This window comes from Vipera ursinii, assembly GCF_947247035.1.
Source record: "Vipera ursinii genome assembly, chromosome: 10".
NCBI lineage: Eukaryota > Metazoa > Chordata > Lepidosauria > Squamata > Viperidae > Vipera > Vipera ursinii.
Genome location: NC_139520.1, coordinates 20,506,149 through 20,527,995, shown reverse-complemented (window position 1 = coordinate 20,527,995; position 21,847 = coordinate 20,506,149). Strand labels below are relative to the sequence as shown.

Here is a 21,847-nt window from a genome sequence, read left to right as displayed (position 1 = left end):
TTTCATCTCTAGAGTTAACGTGATTCTAGATAGCATCCTTTTTTTCTCTCTAGATGCAATGACCTTTCAGAAGGAGCCAAGAGGACACCCTGACTTCAGCAGCCCTTCCCTGTTGAGTGGCACCTTGTGTACTGGGGGTGGGAGGGGGCATATGGGGGAACAGGTAGAAACCTTGCATGCATGCCTGTTCAAAGCCCAAACTCCCATCTTCTTCCTAATCCTTTTTGCATCGGGACAGCAAGCATCCAGATGAATGACTCATTGGGTGTCCAGGATGAGGAACCCTAGGACTATCAGACCTGAGGAGGGTCTGCTAAGAAAGGGAAGGAATTTTGACTTGGGTCTCTGATAGGGATGAGAGGGGTTGTGGGGCAGTCCCCATCCCCATCTCTGCAGCCCCACAGCCACCCTGTGATTCTACGGCTTTCGGCTCAAGATGCTTTCTAACCAGGCGTATGAAAATGTGCTCATTGACCTACATCTATTTCCCACACGTTCCCGATCTGAAAGCACATTAGAGTGTTGTTATAGCGATAAAAACAGCTGCAGTTCCTGGAACCCTGCGGAGGTGTCCTTAATCTTGCCTTCGGCGAGGATTTCTTGGGTTCTCAGCCTATTAACTGAGGCTTAGGCGTCTCTCTGGCCCCAGGTGACTTCGAACAAGGTGGCAACTCATTGCTCACCATCTCATCCAAGTCAGCTGAGGAAGGTCCAGAAATTGCAGTTCCTTCCAGGAGAAAAACGCCAAAAACGGTTCCCCCTACGAACAAGTCCTTAGCGCAGTTCATTTACTGACCATTCACAGTTACAACGGCCCTGAGAAAAACGACCTGTGACCGTTTTTCACAGTTGCGCCCGTTGGGCCATCCCCATAAATTCCAGACACTTGGCAACTAACTCATATTTATGATGGTCGCAGCATCCCGAGGTCACGTGATCCCCTTTTGCAACCTTCTGAGCAGGAAAGTCAATGAGGAAGACAAATTCACTTCACAACCTTGTGATTAACTTTACCAACTGCAGTGATTCATTTAATAACTGGGCAAGAAAAGTCGTCAAATGGGGCAAAATTCACTTAACAACCGTCTGGCTTAGCAATGGGAATTTCAGGTTTGGTCATAAGGGGAGGACTGCCTGTAGAAACCAAGTTGACCCACCTTTCTACTTCATCTGTTTGTGGGAAGATTTTCGGTGTAGATTTTGAGTCGACTGAACAACCCTTGCAAATGGCATTAGGGAGGTGATATTTCGGTTGCAAGAATCCGGACGTTTACTAGAGGGCAACAAAGAGATATGCAACACTCCTTGGAAAGGCTGTTCAAGGAGATTACAAAGTGCCATAATTAAAATCAGATATTTTTTTCTTTCCCATCCTCCCCCTCCGAGCGCATTGTTATCAGGCTCCTTGACAACAGTTGTCATAGCAATCTAGCCTTTTTTCTCCACCTCCAAGATACATTTGCACCCACAGTCATGGAATAAACCCAAATCAGGTCATTAAGGGAGAAATAAAGCGAAATTAACGTCTTCTCTAAGTCAAGGTCAACTGCCCCTCAGCACATGCTGAAACCAATTGGCCATTTTCAATGTTCAGATCTGGGTGTTCTTTGTAACTTCCCCTCCAAGAACAGACCAACAAAGAGAATAACAGAGTTGGAAGGGATCTTGGAGGCCTTCTAGCCCAATTCCCTGCTGGATCAGGAGACTCTATTCCATTCCAGACAAGTGGCTGTCCAATCTCTTCTCAAAAGCCTCCAGCGATGGAGCACCCACAACTTCTGGAAACAGGTTGTTCCACTGGTTAATTGTTCTCACTGCCAGGAAATGTCTCCTTATTAGGAGTTTGCTTAGCTTTTTTTCGAGATATGCCATGTTCGAGCTAAGCACTGCCACTTAACGATCTGACTTCATCACAAGCAATGTTAGGAAACAGAGTTCATAATTAATAGTTGAATTTTACTTCATCGAGAAAGGCTACAGTAACAGAATCTTGAAAGCTTGGTAACAGCTCTCCTTTCTTGTCTCTTATACCAAAGAGACTCAAAGTGTACGGTCTTGAGTTTCTTTCTCACGCCTTCACGTTCTCCTGGGCTAAGTTCATGTTTTCCCAACATCTTCCATATATGCACCTCATTTATATTCATGAGCATCATGCATGTCTCTGTGCAGGTAGTTTTTCACCAAGAAAGGGAGAGGGAGAGGGAGAAAGAGAGAGAGAAATCTAGGCTGGAAAGATTTATGAATCGGGTAGTAACGATATAAACGAGGTCTGTTCTGAAAGTAGGTTTAAAGATGGTTTAATTCTGAATTCCCCAATGTTTCTGGCTTTGCAGACCAGCGAGGAGGAGGGGGAGGAGATGGTTCGCGCAAGTGGCTGACAAGCACAAGTGCGTAGCTGCATTTCCATAAGCAGCGTGCCTGTGTGCCTGCCACTCACACAAGCGGAGAGTGTGCATGTCCACTTGTCGGCCATTTCCACAGCCCAGTTGCAAACCCCTTCATGGCCCATCAGTGGGTTGCAGTGCGCAGGTTGGGGACACCCGGTTTAGTTCATAGGCTGGAAGAGATTGTCTCCCAAAAAGTCCATGCATATTCTGATTTCACAAGTGGAGAAGGCTAAATGCTGCCCGGGGGAAATCCCTGAAATGTGATCTTTCACTGTAGGACCTCTTGAATTGCTGAAACCATCAGAGTTTCCTATAGACGAGTCATCCTTCTGACTCTCCAGCTGCCTGGCTGGAGTTTTTGGGTCCCGTCTCAGCTGACTCAGCGAAATGGAGAATCGTTAAGAGTTTCCAAAGCTTAGGAAATTCTCCGTGGCTCCACGGAACTCAGGCAACGACGAAGACAGCAACAAAGTTGGGCAGGGAACTGACCAACTTCCTCTCCAAGAGGAAAGTGTAGCCAAAGCCGAAGGGAACAGGGACCAGTTCAGGAAGATGATATGGAGCAGAGGCCTTTATGGAGGCTGGTCAGGAAACAGACAAGCGAGGTAGATATGGATTTCGTTAGGAATTATTTTCTCTTCCTCTGTTGTAAATATGACAATTTAGGGTCATCCGATGTACTGGGAGGTTGAGGGGATAACAAAGGGATCACCTGCCTCCCCAAAGCAATGATATGGACTCCTGAGCATCTTTCCTCAACATACAATTTAAAGGGGCCCCTCCCCCACCAAAAGGAGAAGCAGGAGGCTGCAGATGCTTCATTTGGGCCCTATCCTTGAGGAAAAAAGTGAAAATGCCACCCTACGTGTACACAAGTCCTACTCTACTGCAGGGCATTTTCAGACTAGTAGGGGCTGCAAATCCCTAGAAAGCCTTCAGTCTGGTGGAATGGCGTAGAAGAGAAAAACCAGGTCAGCAGAAGCAGCCTTCAAGGCAAAGGGTAGACTTGAAAAAGAAAAAGAAAAACCACTGGGAGACATCCAAAGGAAATTCTAAGGCATCCTGAAGGAGGCAGAACCAGCAGTAAAGAAAAGCTTTAGGACAGGGGTAGGCAACCTCGGCTCTTTTATGACTCATGGACTTCAACTCCCAGAATTCCTGAGTCAGCATAGCATAGCTGGCTCAGGAATTCTGGGAGTTGAAGTCCACGAGTCATAAAAGAGCCGAGGTTGCCGACCCCTGCTTTAGGACGGTGCAAGGCAAGTTTCACAATAGAATCAGGAGAAGAACAGGAAATTTGCGTTGTTCTCCATGGTTTCTTTTTCTGGGCCAGGAAATATTCAGGGAGAAGGGAAGGGAAGGGAAGGAGAAAGGGGAAGGAAGGTAGGAAGAAGAGAGAGAGAAAAGAGGAAAAAGAAAGGGGGAAGGGACAGGGGGAATAAGAAGGAAGACAGAAGAAGCAGAGGAAAGAAAAAAAAGGAAAGGGCAAGGAAGGAAGGAGAGGGAAGGGCACCATTTGTCTTCCATTAACAATATGTCAGCCTATTTCACGCTGTAAGGCTTCAAAGAGGCTGAGAAACAGATCCTGCATAATCAATGTTTCATTTCTTCCTAATCCCGGGATTTATCCTTTCGGCAGATGAAAGGATCCTGCCGCACAGTCCCAGCCAACGTGGTCTTTTCTCCATCCACAATTAGATAAAAGATTTATTTTATTTTTTTACCCTTTCTCTGAGCTGGGTCTCGATGTCATCTTCAACCACAAGGAGGGGTGGAAAGGTCTCCATCTGGTTGGGGAGGTTGAAGAAGAAACAGCTGTTGCCAAGTCGGGCAGTCTCTCACTTCCTGCTATCCCAACTGACCTGGCTGCAGATGAGATTAATTAAGCCCTATTGACCCGGTTAGTTGCCGGGGCGATGGAGCAGCAATTTGCTCACATGGCTGGTCAATTAAGTCCAGCGTAGCCCTGCGTCCAGGCCGCAATCTCCGTGGGCACCGACAAAGCAAATTTCACATAACCCAACAAGCGACATTGAGAGTAGCGGGGGTCTGAGCTTGGCAACTTGAGGACCTGTGGACTTCAACTCCCAGAATTCCCCAGCCAGCTGTGGGGATTCTGGGAGTTGAAGCCCACAAGTCCTCAAGTTACCACAGTCGAACACTCCTGCTCGGGAGATGTTTGCACCTGAAGAAGAGCACTTGGGATCCCCTCAAGGGGAATAGAATATTTTTTATTGGCCAAGTGTGATTAGGCACCCCAGGAATTGGTCTGTGGTGCAGCAGCTCTCAGTGTACATGCAAACAAGTGATAGATCATAAATCATATGATACAGCTAGTCCTCAACTTACGACCACAACTATGTGCTTGTTAAGTGAGTTTTGCCCCCATTTTAAGTTTTCTTGCCACCTTTGTGAAGTGAATCACTGCAGCTCTTAAGTCAGTAACATGGTGGTTAAGTGAATCCGGCTTCCTCATTGACTTTGCTTGTCAGAAGGTCCCAAAAAGGGGATCGCGGGACGCTGCAACCGTTATAAATAGGAAATCAGTTGTCAAGCATCCGAATGTAAATCATGTAACTGTGGGGGATGCTGCAAACCGTCATAAATGTGAAAAACGGACGTCACTTTTTTCATTGCCGTTATAACTTTGAAAGGTCACTAAAATGAACTGTTGCAGGTTGAGGACTACCTGTACAATCCTGAATCCTAAGACACAAGCAACACAGTGATAAATCATAAAATACCAATAGGAGAAGGTAATAGGAAAGGTGAGAAGGATAATAGCCAAACCGCCCCACTACATGGCTAAATCTGCTTAGGCATAAGACATTATGAGGGAAGCGTTATTAGATGCTTGCTAATGACTTGGGTGTCTGCTGGAGACTTCCAGTTTGACCTGATTCCAGAAAATAGATGCTGCAAATATGGGGCAACGCCCAGACCATTCTCCCAGGATGCTCTGTAGGTGGTAGATGCACCATTTCTAGAAAACGCATTCTTCTCATCGGAATTTCTACTTCTATTCAAATACTTCTAGTAGTACCTGAGGTCCTGCCACGAGGAAGAGGGGGACTGACTTATTTGCCAAAGCACCGGAAGGCAAGACAAGAAACCATGGATGGAAACGAATCAAGGAGAAAAGCAGCCTGGAATTAAGGAGAAACTTCCTAACAGTGAGGACAATTAACCAGTGGAACAGCTTTGCCTCCAGAGGTTGTGGGTGCTCCATCACTGGAGGTTTTTAAGAAGATATTGGGCATCTATTTGTCAGAAATGGTATAGGGTCTCCTGCCTGAGCAAGGGGCTGGACTAGAAGACCTCCAAGGTCCCTTCCAGCTTTATTCGGAGTGAATTTCTAAGATTCTGAATTTATTTAGCCCAGGCATCTTATGAAATATGTGTGATCCTTGCTCAGCTGTGGAGAACTGTAGCTCAGAAGGAAGCGTAACGTTTTCAAGGGAGGAATAAAAATACCAAGGAAGTCCACTTGCTTTTTAAAAAAAAACATCGCTGGGATTAAGCTGCAATGCTCTGTCATTATAGATAAATTGGCCAGCGGGTACCAATCCCTCCAAGTTGACATTATAGCTTGATGAAGTCAAGGGCCTTCCTTGCAAGCCGAGATCAAAACTCATTTATTTGGGTTCTGCTTTTTCTGTTCAAACAGTCAGAATGAAAGTGCAATGCATTGACTTCATCCCCAAGGGAAGGATGTCAGCTTGCTTCAGGCCCTGATTAAACAGCGGAAACCCCTCAAAAGCACTGAGTTATTTAAAGCAGCTGGCCTGCTCGGTTCTTATTCCCGCCCCCCCTTCAATCTGCTATTGATTCAGCCTTCGCTGCGGTGTGCTATAAATTAATAGGCAATTTCATTGCCGTTAGAAGATGCATTTAATGTTGGCCATTAATAACTCCGTTAGGAGGACTGAAGTTCTGGATCTAAAATCTTCTGTTCCTTCAGGAGATCGAGGGCTGTTCCACACACAAAGCATCCAGCTTGCGCTGTGGACAACACACTGCTGTGGCCATCACTGTGGATTGTCTGAGATAGTCCTTGACTTACAACCGTTTCTTAAGTGATTGTTGGAAGTTACAACAAGCACTGGGAAAAGTGACTTATTTTCACACTTAAAATCCACTGGAGCATCCCCACAGTCATGTGATCAAAATTCGAACGCTTGGCAACTGACGCGTACTTATGACGGTTGCGGCATCCCGGGGGTGTGTGAGTTCCACGGGATCCCATTTGGTGACCTTCTGACAAGCCAGATCAACGGGGAATCCAGATTCACTTCGCTGCGCTGGCAAGGAAGAAGGTAAAATGGAGCGAACTTCACTTAACAGCTGTCTCACTTCGTGGCAGAAATGCTGTGCTCGGTTGTCGTACGTTAAGGACCATCTATATTCGGCCCCACAGACACCTTCATTGGAAGGAGGGCCACGCATGATGCCCTCTCCAACTTCGTGGTGGAAAGTCAAGAACTGCCTGGATGTATTTACAGAGTGAACAAAATGCTTATTCTGGAATAGACACTCCGGCTTCCCCAGCCTTTTTATTTTAAAATGGTGAATTTCCCCTCCCCGCTCTTGTTTAGCAGTTTAAAGAGAGTTCAAAGGTCCCCAAGCGAAATGTGTGTGTGTGTGGGGGCTGCCCCTGCATTGCTGAGACATCAGCCTTTTTTTGCTGCTCAGCAAAGCCAAATGTAATCCTGTGTGAAGGTGTGGGGGGGACCAAAACCCAGGACCGGCTGAGGCTTCAGGGGACTTTAGGGGATGACCAGCTTCTGATTCAGCTCAGTGGAAAAGCTTCTTCTTCAGGCTTCGTAGCCATATATGGTCAACAGGTTTGCAGAAGGAATGTCAGCGAATCAGGTAAGCCGTTAGTCAAAGGGAACCTCGAAAACCAAACCGCAGGAAGATGACTGTGCAGATCGAAGGGGGCCAGTGGGAGCCAAGCAGAGGCAAAGCTTGCCTTTTATGGTGAAAGGGGAAAAAAACAAAAGCAAAACCAAAGCGGTAATAAATTAAGAAGCTTTGCTGCAAACCAAATCTACCCGTGAGTCAAATTTATTTAGCCGGAGGTGATCAAGGAACTTAAATTGCCAGGCTCAGCTCCCAAAGGGTGGGTTTGGATCGCTACGTTTTCTTGACTCAGGTGTGCAATGCAATTCTTTTTTTCCTTACAAGGAAGGGTTGTTTTTTCCCCACCCCTTAAATAATGTGCATGGACAGATAGTCCTTGACTTACGACTGTAATGGAGCCTGCCCTTTGCGGTCCTAAGTCACGACAATTTTAAAGGGCAGTTACCCACCTGGCTGAGTTGATTTTGCAACATTATTTTCGAGACAATTATTGAGCATCTGTTTGATGTTACAACCCCACAAAAAGGGACTCAACAGCCAGATTTGAAGTTCCAACATTCACACATAACACCCGCCCCCTCTCCCCGTTCACATAACCACATTTTTGAGTGCCCAGAAACAGCCCACATTTACTGCTGTTCATAGAATCCCTCAGTTAGGTAATTGCCATTCCCCACCCCCTAAAATATTTATTTCTGGTTTCTGGAAAAAAAATAGCATCATAGCAAATAGTAGGTTTGTTGAACAATCACAGGGTTCAGCTTATGATGGTGGTGTCGCTTAACGGCTGCCACTAAAAAGCTCGTAAAATCAGTCACAGTCACAGGGACGATTCATTTTTATGACCATCACAATTGATGACCAAAACTGTGGGTTGAATTATGGTCATTAAGTTGAGGACTATCTGTCTTAGGGGATATGTATGAATTCATAAGTAGCTTCTGGGATCTGACAATCTGGCTATGGTGGGATCCAATCTGAGTCGGTCACTGGGACCAACGGTTCTTCTGAGCTTCAGAACTCGTGCTGGAGCCCGTCTTCCGGGAACCTCCCAGTCTCCAGGATGTGTGCACTAGGCTGTTCTATGTGTAGTATTTATGTGGTGTTTGGTTGTATGTGGCTTTTAGTTGCTGATTGGAGTGTTGATGGCCGGTTATTAAGTCATTGATTGTTGTTTCTTGTGCTATTGCCTCCTTAGCTCTTAAATACCTGGTAAGCTGGTGGTAAATCAACACTGCCGTTAACCGACAAAGGGCCTGTTTCCCAGGCTTCTATCGTTTCTCTGGCTATTTTTGTCCCTGCTCAGTCAACAATCTTAACAGCTGCAAAATGGAATGCATGACTTTGTTCACTGCAATGTGAGGCTACCGATGAGTTTGGGTCTCCTCGTCTGATCACTCGCTCATGTTCTTGTACACTGACGGCTAGTTTCCTCCCTGTCTGTCCTACATACAGGGGCAATGCATGCAGATGATTGGGTAAATCTGGATATCTGATAAGCTGCTTTGTATTTCAACTGCAGTTGCAGGCAGTGCTCCTAACTTAGTTCATCACATCTCTTATTCCCAAGGGGTGGAAAAAGTAGGTTCAGGAAAAACTTGGCCAGCTCTGATCTCATTCTCCCCCTCCAAGTCTGATTTCCCCACCCAACTCAAGCTGCACTTCTTTTGAAGCCGAGTCAAAAGGGATTGTGATATAAACGCAGGACAATTGTGTTCTCCTTGGCATCAACTGCATCGCACAGAAACACAGCCCAGATCTTTGTGGCATTGCACAACAATGAAAAATGTGGAAGGCGATGATTTTGACTGCAGAAATCGCTTCTTCAAGGCGATCAATGTGGAACTCAAGAGGGGAAACACCGCAAGGCTGCTTGTTTGTTGCACAATTCTCCTTTCATCCCCTCTGAACAGCTGGGCACACAATGAAAAGGCTCGTTTTTCTTCTGGAACGCGTTGTGCGTTAATAAACATCCCACTGCCATCGTGTGGGCGCCAGCCCAAAAAGCACAAGGCTGGTGGCTCCATCCTGGGCAATTATATTCACACCCAGCCAAGCTGCCATCCTGTTGCATCACTGGAGGATTGGTAAAGGTGGGGGAGGCTGATCTGGAAAAGGCAACAGCCAGTGGCAAAGCCTAATCACTCCATTTTGAAGAGCTTGGGTTTGTTTTCTGTTTTTCTTTTGCATTGGTAGTCCAACCAGCTGGAAGAGTGTCATTAAAATGCACAGTTTGTCTTTTGCAACCAGCTCCCCTAATGGCATGCATTGTTGTAGCAGCAGAAAGTGAGGTATGATCCGGATGGACAGGCACAGAATTAAAAACCTCCAGGAAAAATAAAATAAATTTATTTATTTATTTATTTACCGTAGATTTATATACCGCCCTTTCCCGAAGGACTCAGGGCGGTTTACAGGATATTTAAAAGAAAATCAATACAAAAGTTAAAACAAATTAAAAAAGGTTAAATGAAACCCTGAGAGAAAATAAAAACCCAGTTAAAGTTAAAATTAATATATATATAAAATATATATATATAATTTTTTTAAAAAAAAACCCTTCCTCTGGGCGCAAATGGGACTCGAACTCACCACTTCAAGGCCCGCCTTTGAGGCTTTTGCCCGTCTCTCCCGTAGGAGAATTCTCATTCGCCGCGACAGCCGAGTTGGGCGGGCGCTGAAGAGGCGTCCTGCTCCTTCCGCAGGAGGGCGCTCGCTTAGGAACGCCTCTCCTAAACCTCCACACCATAGAGCACAAAAACTAGAAAGTCAAAACCCCCTTCGCCCTTCATTTCCGGCATGACTGCACAAAGCTCCCAGGAGGGTTTCTTACCACGGAGCTACTGATGGCTAGAACGGCACATATGCAGCACGCGAAGGCTTCTGAGGCTCTCTAAGCCGTATGGCTGACGGAGGAGGTGACGTCACCTTCAGAACCGGCCACCCAGGTCCTCCGACGCTCCTATTGGCCGAGTGCTCTGTTGCTCAAGCGGGTCGGGGGCGGAGCCGCAGCCAGCGGCTGGTCGGAGCTGAGGGCGGCGGTCGGGGCGGCGCCGCGGCGAGGCCGCTGAGGGAAATCGGGCGGCGGGGATCCCTCCGGGCTTCCGGCACCGTCCCTACGAAGCGAAGCGGCGGCTGCCGCGCAGTCGCAGCCTTGAGGAAGGTGGCGGAGTCCGCACTGGGCCGCCATTATTATCCATGCGCCGCGCGAGGCGTGATGGGTAGCCCTCATTGATATTCATGAGCCTCATGCATATTAATATATCGTGAATATAAAGGGGAGGAGCTTTATTTTTTTTCCCCTTTCTTATTTCCCTTCCCAAGTTCTCCAGGCTTGGTTAGACCAAATAGGTATGTTCTTTTTGAATGTTTTTAGGAAAAAGGAAGCCTCCGCCTCTTCCCCCCCTTTTTTTCGTTGCATGACAACCTTGCAAGGTAGGCCAGCCTGAGCAGTTGCATTCCTTGCCCAATCAGTAAACTTCTTCTGCCCTTCCTTGCACTTTGGGCTGCTTGCTTAAAGCTCCCCCTGCCTCCCCGACTTTCTCTCCCTTTGTGCTCTTTTTTTTTGGCAGGTTTTATTTTATTTGTTAAATTTAGGGGCTGCCCGACTTGCTGCAGGGCTACTCTGGATAGCAATAAAACAGGGGAAAAAATGATTTTTAAAAATGTAAACATAGCATTTCTTTTTGCGGGAAAGCTGGGTTGGTCTGCGGGAGCCAAAGGTTTGGAGGCGTTGGGCAGCCCTGTTTCTCTTAAAAATGTTTTTTGCATCTAGTGCCTTATAATCCCGAGTTCAAGCTAAATATTTATATTTTTATACGTATTGCAACTCACTTCATCAGGGGCATGGAGATGCAGCTCAAAAGCTCGTGTTTTTTTAATATGTGTATGTGCATATAAATATAGATAGATGAAAGATAGCAAGGGAATTGTTAAGGGAATTGCATCTGATTTTATGATTGTTTTTTTTGCCATGGTTAAGTTTTTAAGTGAATTGTGCTGTCATTAAGCGAATCCATTGAGCTTGTTGAAAACCGGCTGCGAAAGGTGATCATGTGATTCCCCAGGATGATGCAACCCTCATAAATACATTGGAATCCACCCATCTTAAAGTTGCCAGGTTTAAAAACTTCTGCTCTCATGTCTGCTTTCTCTGCCTCTCAGATGCTACCTTCCAGCTTTCAGTTCTACATCTGTTTAAAAAAAAAATTGGTGCAGCCACCAAGGAGAAGTATAAATTGTTTGAACAACAGCAGCTGTTTGTTTATATATTGCTGAAATCAGAAAGCTAAACTTGGTGGCTTGTGATGTGTTTAGAAAGGCTGGTTGTTGTTTTTTCCCCTTTAACTAGGTTCCTGGTCCGTGAACATCGGTCTACCACTGGCCAAGACGTGCTTCTTTGAAGAGATGAGAAACTAAAGGAGCCATATTTCATCCGTTAAATTCCTGGGCAAGTCTTGTCTTGAGTCACACCGAGAAAAGAAGGAAAACCAACTGCCTTGTGAAGGCTTTTCTCTTATTTTTAAAAAGGAGGTAAATTTTATTTTATTTATTTATTTTATTTTATTAGACTTATATACCGCCCATCTCCCGTAGGACTCAGGGCAGTTCACAAGGTTTTTTAAAAACAATACAGCAAATTACAAAAACTAAAAACAATTAAAATGATTACATTAACCTTGAACTAAAAACCCCAATTAAAATCCAATTAAAACCCCAATTAATACTCTCAGTCCAGGCCAGAGAGCTCAAAGAGCCAGGTCTTCAGGTCCCGGCGGAATGAGCGGAGGTCAGGGGAAGTCCTCAGCTCCACTGGCAGCTGGTTCCAAAGGGCAGGCGCACCCACTGAGAAGGCCCTATCCCTGGGTGTTACCCGCCGGCAATCTCTTACCGGTGGCACCCTGAGAAGACCCTCCCTGTGGGAGCGCACAGGACGAAGGGAGCGTGATGCCGGCAGCAGGTGTTCCCTCAGATATCCCGGACCCAAGCCATTTAGGGCTTTATAGGTCATCAGCACCTTGAATCTCACCCGGAGGTCTCTGGAAAACCGTCAGGAATTTAACTTCATTATGCTAAGCAGAGATAGGCAGCATTCATTCTGCGTGATAGATTTTTATTATTCCTGATATTTCTCATGCGGTTTTTCTTTGACATGTTTTTTGGCTGCTGAATAATTCATCCTTGGGAAACTTTGATGGTTTAAAATTTGTACATCTGTCACTGGAGCTTGTTTAATTAAAAAAACCCTCATGTTCCATGATTGATTTTCTTCTTCTTCTTCTTCTCCGGCTATTTCCGCTGAGAGAGAAAAGGGAAGATTTTTTTTTTCTTTCTCTCAAAAGGACAAAAACGAGACACACAAGCTAGTGGTAGCTGCTGTGTTGCTCCGTGAAAGTTAAGACTGGCCACTTAAAAAGGAAGATTTATGCAGAACAGGGGTGGGCAACTATGGTCCCTTCATGATCTGTGGACTTCAACTCCCAGAATTCTGCTTGCAGTGCCCAGAGCTGAAAGTTAAATGAACTGCCATTTCCAGGAACCTCAGTCTAGATGGCCAAGGACTTGTAGTTGGCTTCAAGCCGCTCCAGAACTTAGCACTGCCGGGATTCGGACGAGGGGCTTTCTGCAAGCAGAGGACCAGTTTGGCATCTCCCTCGACTGCCTCCAGCAAATGCGTGGCTGGCTCAGGGTTTCTGGGAGTTGAAGTCCACAAGTCGTGAAGGGGCTACAGTTGCTCACCTCGGGTGCAGAAGAGGAGCAGTCCTTGACTTACGACCACGGCTGAGCCCCCAAATTTCAGCAAACTGAGTATTTGCTAAGTGGGTTTTGCCTCATTTTACGATCTTTCCTGCCACGGTTGTTAAGGGAATCACCACAGTTGTTAAGTTACCAATCTGGTTGTTAAGTTTAATCTGCCTTTCCCCCCCCCCCCCCCGTCGGCTTTGGCCGTCAGAAGGTCGCAAAAAGGGATCACGTGACCCCGGGACGCTGCGTCGGTCACGAGCATCAACCGGTTGCCAGGCCTCTGAATTTTGATCACGTGACCGTTGGGACTGCTGCCACGGTCGTAAGTGCGAAACATGGTCTTAAGTCAGTTTTTGCAGTGCCGTTGTAACTTTGAACGGTCGCTAAATGAACGGTTAAGTTTGAGGACAAGCTGTAATTTCCGAAGTCAGTGGAAGAAATTGGACCCGCTGAACGACCCTGTGATTCACTTAGCGGCTTCAACAATTCACTTAGCAGGTTGTAAAAATGCCAGGCGATTCGCTTCACCACCTACTTGCTTAGCCACGAAAGTTCTGGTCCCAGTTTTGGCTTGCAAGTCGAGGACCACCTATGCAGGAGCAGCTCTTTAACTTAACCGACTTTTTCCTGTTTTTATTGCTCTCTGGCTGTGTCGGGGGTTTGCCGAGAAGAAGCTTTTGGGAAGCCTCTGGGTTTTGTAACATCCTTTTCTCCTCCTCCTCCTCCTCCTCCGATTTCTCGTTCAGCCCTTTGAGGTAGCTCAGGTCAAGGAAATGGGTTGCACAAGGACTCCCATGTTGCAGTTGTTGTTGTTGCCGGGTTTAATAACAGTCGTCACATAACAGAATCACAGAGTTGGAAGGGACCTTGGAGGTCTTCTAGTCCAACCCTCTGCTCAAGCAAGAGACCCTCTACCATTTCAGGTAGATCCATTCTCTTCTGGAAAGCTTCCAGTGTTGGAGCACCCACAACTTCCGGAGGGAAGCTGTTCCACTGGTTGATTGTTCTAACTGTCAGGAAGTTGCTCCTTAGTTCTAGGTTGCTTCTCTCCTTGGTTAGTTTCCATCCGTTGCTTCTTCTCCTGACTCCAGGTGCTTTGGAGAAGAGCTTGACTCCCTCTTCTTTGGGGCAGCCCTTCTAATATTGGAACACTTCTGTCATGTCCCACCCCCCACCCCAGTCCTCCTTTTCCTTAAACCCGACTCCTGAAAGCCTGACCAAGTTTCTCTCTTCCCCTCCCTTCTCCTCCTTAGGGCCCAGCAATCTTCATTTTTCTTCTTTACTTCCTCCTCCCTTGGCAGAGGAGGCTGGTGTTGACCTAAAGGCTACTGAATACCTTTCTCAAGGCCACCTCCGTGTCTCTCTCTGCAACCCGTTGCTTTCTTCCTCTGCTTGATTTCCCCCCCCCCCCATGTCCTCGCAGGGCTGAGTCCCTCTTGAGCTGGCTGCTGCTGTGCTTGCTTGCCTCTCCTTATTTTTTTATTTTTTATTTTAGTTTCCCGATTTCTGGCAGGATCTCACCGCCTGCGGAAGGAAAAATGGGCAACGTGGAGAGCAACAGCTCTTATCAGAAACACCTCTCCAGGTTTCTTTCTGATGAACTGGCCGACATCGATGGCGTTTTTAGCGCCTTATCTGGAGCGGAGGAGGCCGGCGTCGCAAAGATGGCGGAAAAGGCACAGACCGGGGTGAGCCTTGAAGCACTCAAGGTAAGTGAGCAATGGGCAGGCTCCTTTATAAGGTCGTAAGTCGAGGATTACCTGTAATTTGTTTATTTATTAGATTTGGGGGTTTTGTTTTACCTTGCCTTTACCTGATAAGTGACTCAAGACGGCAGCATCGTCATACTCCATTCTCCTCCTCTTTTTTCTCACAACAACAACCCTGTGAGGTAGGGAGGGGTATGACTTGGCTTCTGGCACATGTCAGAGTTGCCGTTCTAGGGTCTTGTTCATCTGCTACTTCTTAACAGCCACCATTAAAACCAAAATTTCTGTGGCTAAGCGAGACAATTGTTCAGTAAATTTTGCCCCATTTTGCGACCTTCCTTGACGCAGCTGTGAAGGGAATCCCGGCAGTTGTTAAATTAGTCGCACAGTTGTTAAGTCAGTCCGGCTTCCCCCACTGGCTTTGCTTGTCAGACAGTCGCAAAATAGGATCACGTGACCATCCAGGGCCCTGCGGAGTGTCATAATTAGGAGTCGGTTGCCAAGCATCTGGATTTTGGCCATGGGGGGGTGGGGGGGGGCTGCAGCAGTCGTAAGTGTGAGAAATGGACATAAGTCCATTTTTTCAGTGCCGTTGTAACATTGAGCAGTCACTAAACGAAGCGTCGAGGACCGGGCGTAGTTCCCTTGATGCCTTTGGTGCTTTTCCCAGGCCTACGTCAAGGACGCTCTGCCTCCCTCCATGGTTACGAGGCTGTACAGTGGGATGAGAAGCATCCAGGAGACCCACAAGTCCCCGGAGCCCAGTTCGTGGCTGGCAAAAGAGCAGTTTGTGGTTTTTACATCCACCCTCTTCAAAGGCAACGCCCAGGAAAAATGTGGGATTGTCCTGAAGATGGTCTCCGAGGCTCAGAAGACGGTCAAGGGAAGTCAGATCCTAGAGGTAGGCCAACCAACACCTTGTTTGCGTTCAGGGGAAAGGTGAGGTTATTTCTGTATTCAGCATACGGCCTCTTCTCACGCAGCCACCAGTAATGCAAGACTAAGAAAGCACGTTATACAAACGGACACAAATACAGAGCTGATGTAAAGTAGGTGGACAATGCAGCCTGTAAAATATTATACGAAGGTTAAAAATAACCATCGTCCTTCCAGAGAAGCAGTTTTCGCTCCTTAATGAGAGGGTTTGCTTCTAGAAGAAAACCGTCCGGCGCCTTTAAAAACCCTCCTTATTTCCTCGAAGTTTGCAGGGGACCTGATCAGCTCTGTGGTTCACGTGCTCAGCTACAGGAAGTTGCTGAAAGGGTGGAAGCCAAAGAAGTTGAATAATTCAGTCGCCAGCATAAAAGCCTTGGCTACTCAGCTGGTCTCGGAGCTGAGATCTGCAGGTGAGCTGTGACCCGGGCGACACAAAACAGGACACACATAGCGAAGGCTTTCATAGGAAGTCTGAAAGAGCCGGTAGCAAATGTTTCACCCGATTTTCTGACTTAACACCCCTCGACTTAACGATCCCAGCCGAGCCTCAAATTTCCACTGCCAAGCAAGATAGTTACATGAATTTTGTCCCATTTTACGACCTTTCTCTCTGTTTTTTTGGCCACCGTTGTTAAGCGGTTATGACCGACCCTCATCCGAAGGGATTTACAACCCAGTTCTGGAGTTTCGGCGGCAGCACAGCCACCCGACCCCTGTGGTTTTTAGGATACATTTTGTCTATTTTAAGTCTTTTACCACCAGTTTTCTGGCAAAAAACCACCCAAAGGAACAAATAACAGGTGTTCGCTTTTTACGACCGTTGCATTCACTTTACACCCCAAAAAGAAAAAAGTGCAAAATCAGGCGAGTCACGTGGAGTACCTCAATTTACAACTGACTTAACGATGGAAATTCCAGGGTCCATTATGGCCTTACATCAAGTCCACTCTGAGGGTGGGGAATTCTGGGTGCTGAAGCGCCCCCCCGCCCCCTTAAAGGTGCCTTAAAGGAAAGCCTAATAATTTATTTATTTATTTATTTATTTATTTATTTAATTTATATACCGCCCTTCTCTCAAGAGACTCAGGGCGGTTAACAGGGCAATACGTAAAAGACAGATACAAAAGTTAAAATTATTAAAACATGATTAAACAATGCCCATAGTACAAATTTAAAATTAAAGTCATAATAACAAACCCACCCCATCCCATCAGGCCAGGCCCGCTTCCTTAAAAAGATGGGTTTTAAGGTCGCGCCGGAAGGAGCGGAGGTCGGGCGCCATCCGGAGCTCTACCGGAAGATGGTTCCATAAGTCCGGTGCACCCACAGAGAACGCTCTCCCCCTGGGGGCCACCAGTCAGCATTCTTTGACCGGCGGCACCCTGAGGAGGCCCTCTCTGTGGGAGCGTACTGGGCGGAGGGAAGTTGACGCCGGCTGCAGGTGCTCCCCAAGGTATTCTGGACCCATGCCATGGAGGGCTTTGTAGGTCATTACCAACACCTTGAACCTCACCCGGAAGACAACTGGCAACCAATGCAGCTCGCGGAGCAAAGGTGTAACACGGGAGTATCGGGAGACCCCCGACACAACTCTCGCGGCTGCATTCTGTGCCAGCTGGAGCCTCCGAGTGGTCTTCAAGGGTAGCCCCATGTAGAGAGCGTTGCAGTAATCAAGACGAGAGGTCACGAGCGCATGAGTGACCGTGCGCAAGGCATCCCGGTCTAGATAGGGCTGCAACTGGCGCACCAGGCGAACCTGGGCGAACGCCCCCCTAGTTACAGCTACAATATGATCTTCTAAAGAGAGCTGTGAATCTAGGAGGACTCCCAAGTTGCGAGCCCTATCTACAGGAGGTAATGACTCACCCCCCATAATGAGGGGTGGGATATCCTGAATATCCCGGGATGCCGGTACGCACAGCCACTCCGTCTTGTCGGGGTTGAGACGAAGCCTGTTCCTCCCCATCCAGACCCGGACCGCCTCCAGGCACCGGGACATCACGTCGAGGGCATAACTGGGGTGGTTTGGGGTCGAAATGAAAAGTTGGGTATCATCAGCATACTGATGATACCCAACTCCAAAACCACGAATTTGGGGTTCTGTGTGGGGTGTGCAGGCTCCCTCTTGCCTTTTTGGCCCTGGCCAGACCCATGTTTCTTGCTTCAGAGGGGAAGAAGATGGAGGGAGCCTCTGCCCTGGATGCCACGTGTGACCAAAGCAGCATTGAAGACTGGCTTTTCCGAGTCCCACAGATCTCCACCTTCCTCAAGGTGGTGCTTCAGCAAGGCCTGCTCCTCCTCCAGCCTCTCTCCGACGAAGCCAGCGAGATCCTCCACCTGCTGCCGCAGTGCAGAGGCCTGCAAGGGACGGCCTTCGTCAGCCTCCTGGACCTCCCTTCCATCATCTACCTCAATGCCCACCTGCCTTCCGAACTTCGGGATCAGTGGCAGCTGCTCTTCGCCTCCCGGGTCCATGGCGAGAGCTTTACGCAGCTGTGCGGCCATATTGTCAACAGAGGCCCCTGCCTTCTGGTCCTGAAGGACACCGAGGGCTACATCTTTGGCGGGTTTGCCTCCTGCTCCTGGGAAGTGAAGCCCCAGTTTCAAGGTGAGGACCTGGAAATTCAAGGTGAGATGAAAGAAAGTTGACCCCCCCCCTTTCCGTTCTGCAGAATTATGCATAAATTAGACCATATAAACAATTTTCCCGAAGTTAGTGGATTTTAAGCACATCGTTTAAATATGATGATGCACCGTTTGGGCTCTCTCGAGGGCACAAACAGATAACTCATAATGAGAGTTTTAGTGGTAGATACGTAGATAACACACATGCATACATAAAGTGTGATAGCTCTCGCTATCCACTAGGTGGCGGTCTTCTCTTAGTTTATGATTCTCCCCCCCCCCCCAGATTACGAGAAGAAAAAAACGGAAGTGAATGAGGACTAGCAGCTTAACTTTTCCCAGTTAGGGCTCTGCTGGGATGAACCTTGCTGCTTTCCTCTCTCTGGTCCCTAACTCTTCTTTCCTTTGTCACAGGAAACAGCACGTGTTTTTTGTTTTCCGTTTCTCCCTCGCTCGCCGTGTTCACCTGCAGTGGCTACAATAACCATTACATGTACCTCAACCATGGTCAGCAGACCATGCCGAACGGACTTGTGAGTAGCAAAGGGTGGCCCATTCCGGCTTGCTGTGGCCTCCCCAAGGCTTTATCCACGATGGCTTGCACAGCTGCGCAGGCTTTGAAACGTCGTCAAAACGCCAGGTCTTCAACCGTGGCGTCTTTACAACCTGTGGACTTCAATTCCCAGAATTCCTCAGCCAGCCATGCTGGCTGAGGAATTCTGGGAGTTGAAGTCCACAAAGGTCGTAAAGTGGCCAAGGTTGGAGACAGACCCATTCTGAATTAAAAAGGTTCATTTTGAACTTTGCCCAGATGGCACGTCTCTCCGCTGTGACTTTCAGCCCCCTTCCCAGTGCGAGAAGAAGGTGCCCCAACTTCCACAACAATCAGACGTGGCTCCCAGACAGGCTGCTTTAATGAGTAGCAGAGGTCCCAAGCGCTTCTTCCCGGTCATTTTCGAAGTGCATCCAGCCACAGGAGAGGGCTTTTGCGCTGAGCTCTTTTTTTTTTTAAAAAAAAAAGATTATAGGTAGTCCTCAAGTTACAGCATTTCGTTCAGCAACCGGCGTTACAACGGCGCTGAAAAAAAAGGAACCTAGGACCACTTTTCACACTTAAAAACCACTGCAGCCTCCCCAGGGTCACGTGATCAAAACTCGGACTCTTGGCAACTGGCCGGGTGTCTCTCTCTCTCTCTCTGTGTGTGTGTGTGTGTGTGTGTGTGTGTGAGACGTGAGACCCTTTGGCAACCTGGCCAGCAAAGTCAATGGGGACACCAGATTCACTTAACAAATATGCAACTAACTTAACAGCTGCAGTGATTCACTTAACGGTGGCAAGAAAGGTTGTAAAATGGGCGCAAACTCACTGAGCTGCCTTACTTAGCCAGAGAGGTTTTGGGCTCCACTGTGGCCCTGAGTCAGGGACCTTCTGTCATTGGTCCTGCAGGCATCGTCTCCATGGATGGGAGGCTCATGCTTGCATTCTCCAACCTTTTCTTGCAACCAAGACAGGCACGTCTGTAGTCTTCGCACTAGCCTGTTCCTTTCCCTTCCAGGGCATGGGAGGGCAACACGAGTACTTTGGCCTCTGGGTGGACAGTAACTACGGGCAAGGCCACAGCAGAGCCAAGCCCCGCTGCACCACCTACAACAGCCCTCAGCTGTCGGCCAAGGAGAACTTCCTGCTGGAATCCATGGAGGTGTGGGCCGTGGGAGACTTCCCTGAAGCCAAAAACGTAAGTCTTGCCGTTCTAAGCAAAGCCACCTGAGATGCTGATAAGAAACTCCTTGTTGGGCCAGGAGTTCCCTGCCCCCAAAGTAGGGCTTGGAGTCCACGAGTCAGAAGTTTGGGCTTCTCCTTTGCAGCTGGGCAGAGGCTGAAAGGGTCCTGCGGCAGAAGATGGGAAAGATGGGTCCTCAGGATGGGCTGCGTGGAAGTCGGCCAAACACACGACCAAGTTAGGAAGAGAAGAAGGGGAGAGGTCTCTTTGGGGCTCTGTGGTCTCCTTGGTGTCTCCGAGTGGCCCGTGGGAGAGGAACAGGCTGAAGAGAAGGCGGAATGATTGACAGGGAATGGAGGAAGTAGGGAATCGGAGAGGCCTCCTTAAGCATGTCTGACTTCAACCCGGGCCTGTTTGGCAGGTGGTTGCAGCTGCCACGAGGATGTAAGCTCCGATTGGCTTTTTCCAGGATGAAAGCAACTCTTGAATAGGCAAGCCCTTTGCTTTCCTAGGTTAGGGAACACCATTTGAGCAAGAACAAGGAGGATTTGTCAGTGTGTGTTCTCCTCCTCCATCAGAATGGATTGAAAAGGCCTGGGATTTCTTGCTTGTTTCCTGTTTACCTACTAACCAGGTCCAGCCCTGTTTAGCTGCCTCCTAACTTGGCACCACCTGCATCAACTTAAATTAAAGCTTATGGTGGTAAGCTGCCCAGGATTACCCTGAGGTAAGATGGGAGGCCTATACATTTTGTAAACCAGTCAATCAATCAATCAATCAATCAATGTGAAGGGGTAGCTTGTGGTCAAACATATTGGGTTTATCTAGCCCTTGGCTCATGGGGTGAACCAGCCCATCAGCTTCAATCATCACATGGTTGACCTGCTTGCCCGTGGCGTTCTGCTAACCTGGGCTTAGTATTCACTGCATATTCAGTCCGTGCAGCTCCACTCCTAGCAAGGCAAATAGGCTAATGCAGGACATTGACTCTTAAATTCTCAGGTATTCGGTTTCTAAGATCTTAACACAAGTGGGAGGCTGCGTGTATCTTGATCTGTGGCTTAGCAGCTACATTTTCTCTTTTGTTTGAACAGCTTGGGGAAAAACAACAACCCCAGTGCTCTTTGATTCCTTCCTCCCCCGTGATGGCCCAGCTTCAAGAGACTTACCAGTCAGAAGCTAACATAAATTTGCTTTCTGGGGCAGCTCTCTAGTCTGGCCTAACCTGTTTCACCTTTCCATGTATGCCAAGCGGTACAACGGACAAGGAAGCCACCCAACTTTCTTAGCTGAACTTTCAGGAACAAACACAGTCACTCAGAGGGGGTTGTAACCCAGATCTGCCCACCCCCGGCTGTGGTGGTGTCGGTTTTTCCCCCAATTTCTCTTCCGGGTTTGGCTTTAGGGAAAGGGGCAGAAGAGCATCTTAGACACCGATCCCGAGGCCCAAGCTTTGCTAGAGATGATGGGAAAAAGCCGCCAGAGTGATGGGTTTCGGGAACCACCTGAAGATGAAGAAGGAGACAACTAAGATCTCATCTCGGATGTTTTTTCCCACCAAGTCTGAGCAGGATTTTGCTGGAACACCTTCCGAGCTTTCTATTTTCCACACGTCGGTATCCGTTGTCTGATCTTTTAAAAGTGATGAGATTCCGTTAAATAACAATTGGTGTCTTTACGAACTTTGGACGTATTATCTTCAGGGTTTTGTTTTCCAGGGATTGGGCGTGTATTGTACTAAATTCAGGACTTTCTTTCTCTTCTTTTCGCATTATTCACATTTATTTTGCGCTCAAGGGGACCCACCCAACGGGACTTCCCGATTACTGGTAGAAAAATATTCCTTGGCGGGATCCCAGTT

At 47.7% G+C, this 21,847-nt stretch overlaps 2 protein-coding genes across 6 annotated transcripts in view; both read left to right on the top strand.

Annotated features, from left to right (window-relative positions):
* Positions 1 to 21,847, top strand: part of COTL1 (coactosin like F-actin binding protein 1) — a 326,745-nt gene that overhangs the window by 7,938 nt on the left and 296,960 nt on the right. The gene's annotated exons all lie outside the window — the stretch shown is intronic.
* MEAK7 (MTOR associated protein, eak-7 homolog) lies at positions 10,254 to 21,664 on the top strand. 5 transcript variants are annotated; one of them, XM_083370611.1, is made up of 9 exons: positions 10,254 to 10,601; positions 11,602 to 11,783; positions 14,491 to 14,704; positions 15,375 to 15,605; positions 15,906 to 16,050; positions 17,808 to 18,248; positions 18,680 to 18,798; positions 19,822 to 20,001; positions 21,392 to 21,664. In XM_083370611.1, the coding sequence occupies exons 3-9, from the start codon at positions 14,534 to 14,536 to the stop codon at positions 21,515 to 21,517; spliced, it is 1,413 nt and encodes a 470-aa protein (XP_083226737.1). In that variant the 5' UTR covers positions 10,254 to 10,601; positions 11,602 to 11,783; positions 14,491 to 14,533; the 3' UTR covers positions 21,518 to 21,664. The 5 variants fall into 5 exon arrangements, with proteins under 5 accessions (XP_083226737.1, XP_083226738.1, XP_083226740.1 ...); XM_083370612.1 differs by having other exon boundaries at positions 10,255 to 10,601; positions 14,509 to 14,704; XM_083370614.1 differs by lacking the exon at positions 10,254 to 10,601 and adding an exon at positions 10,631 to 10,685.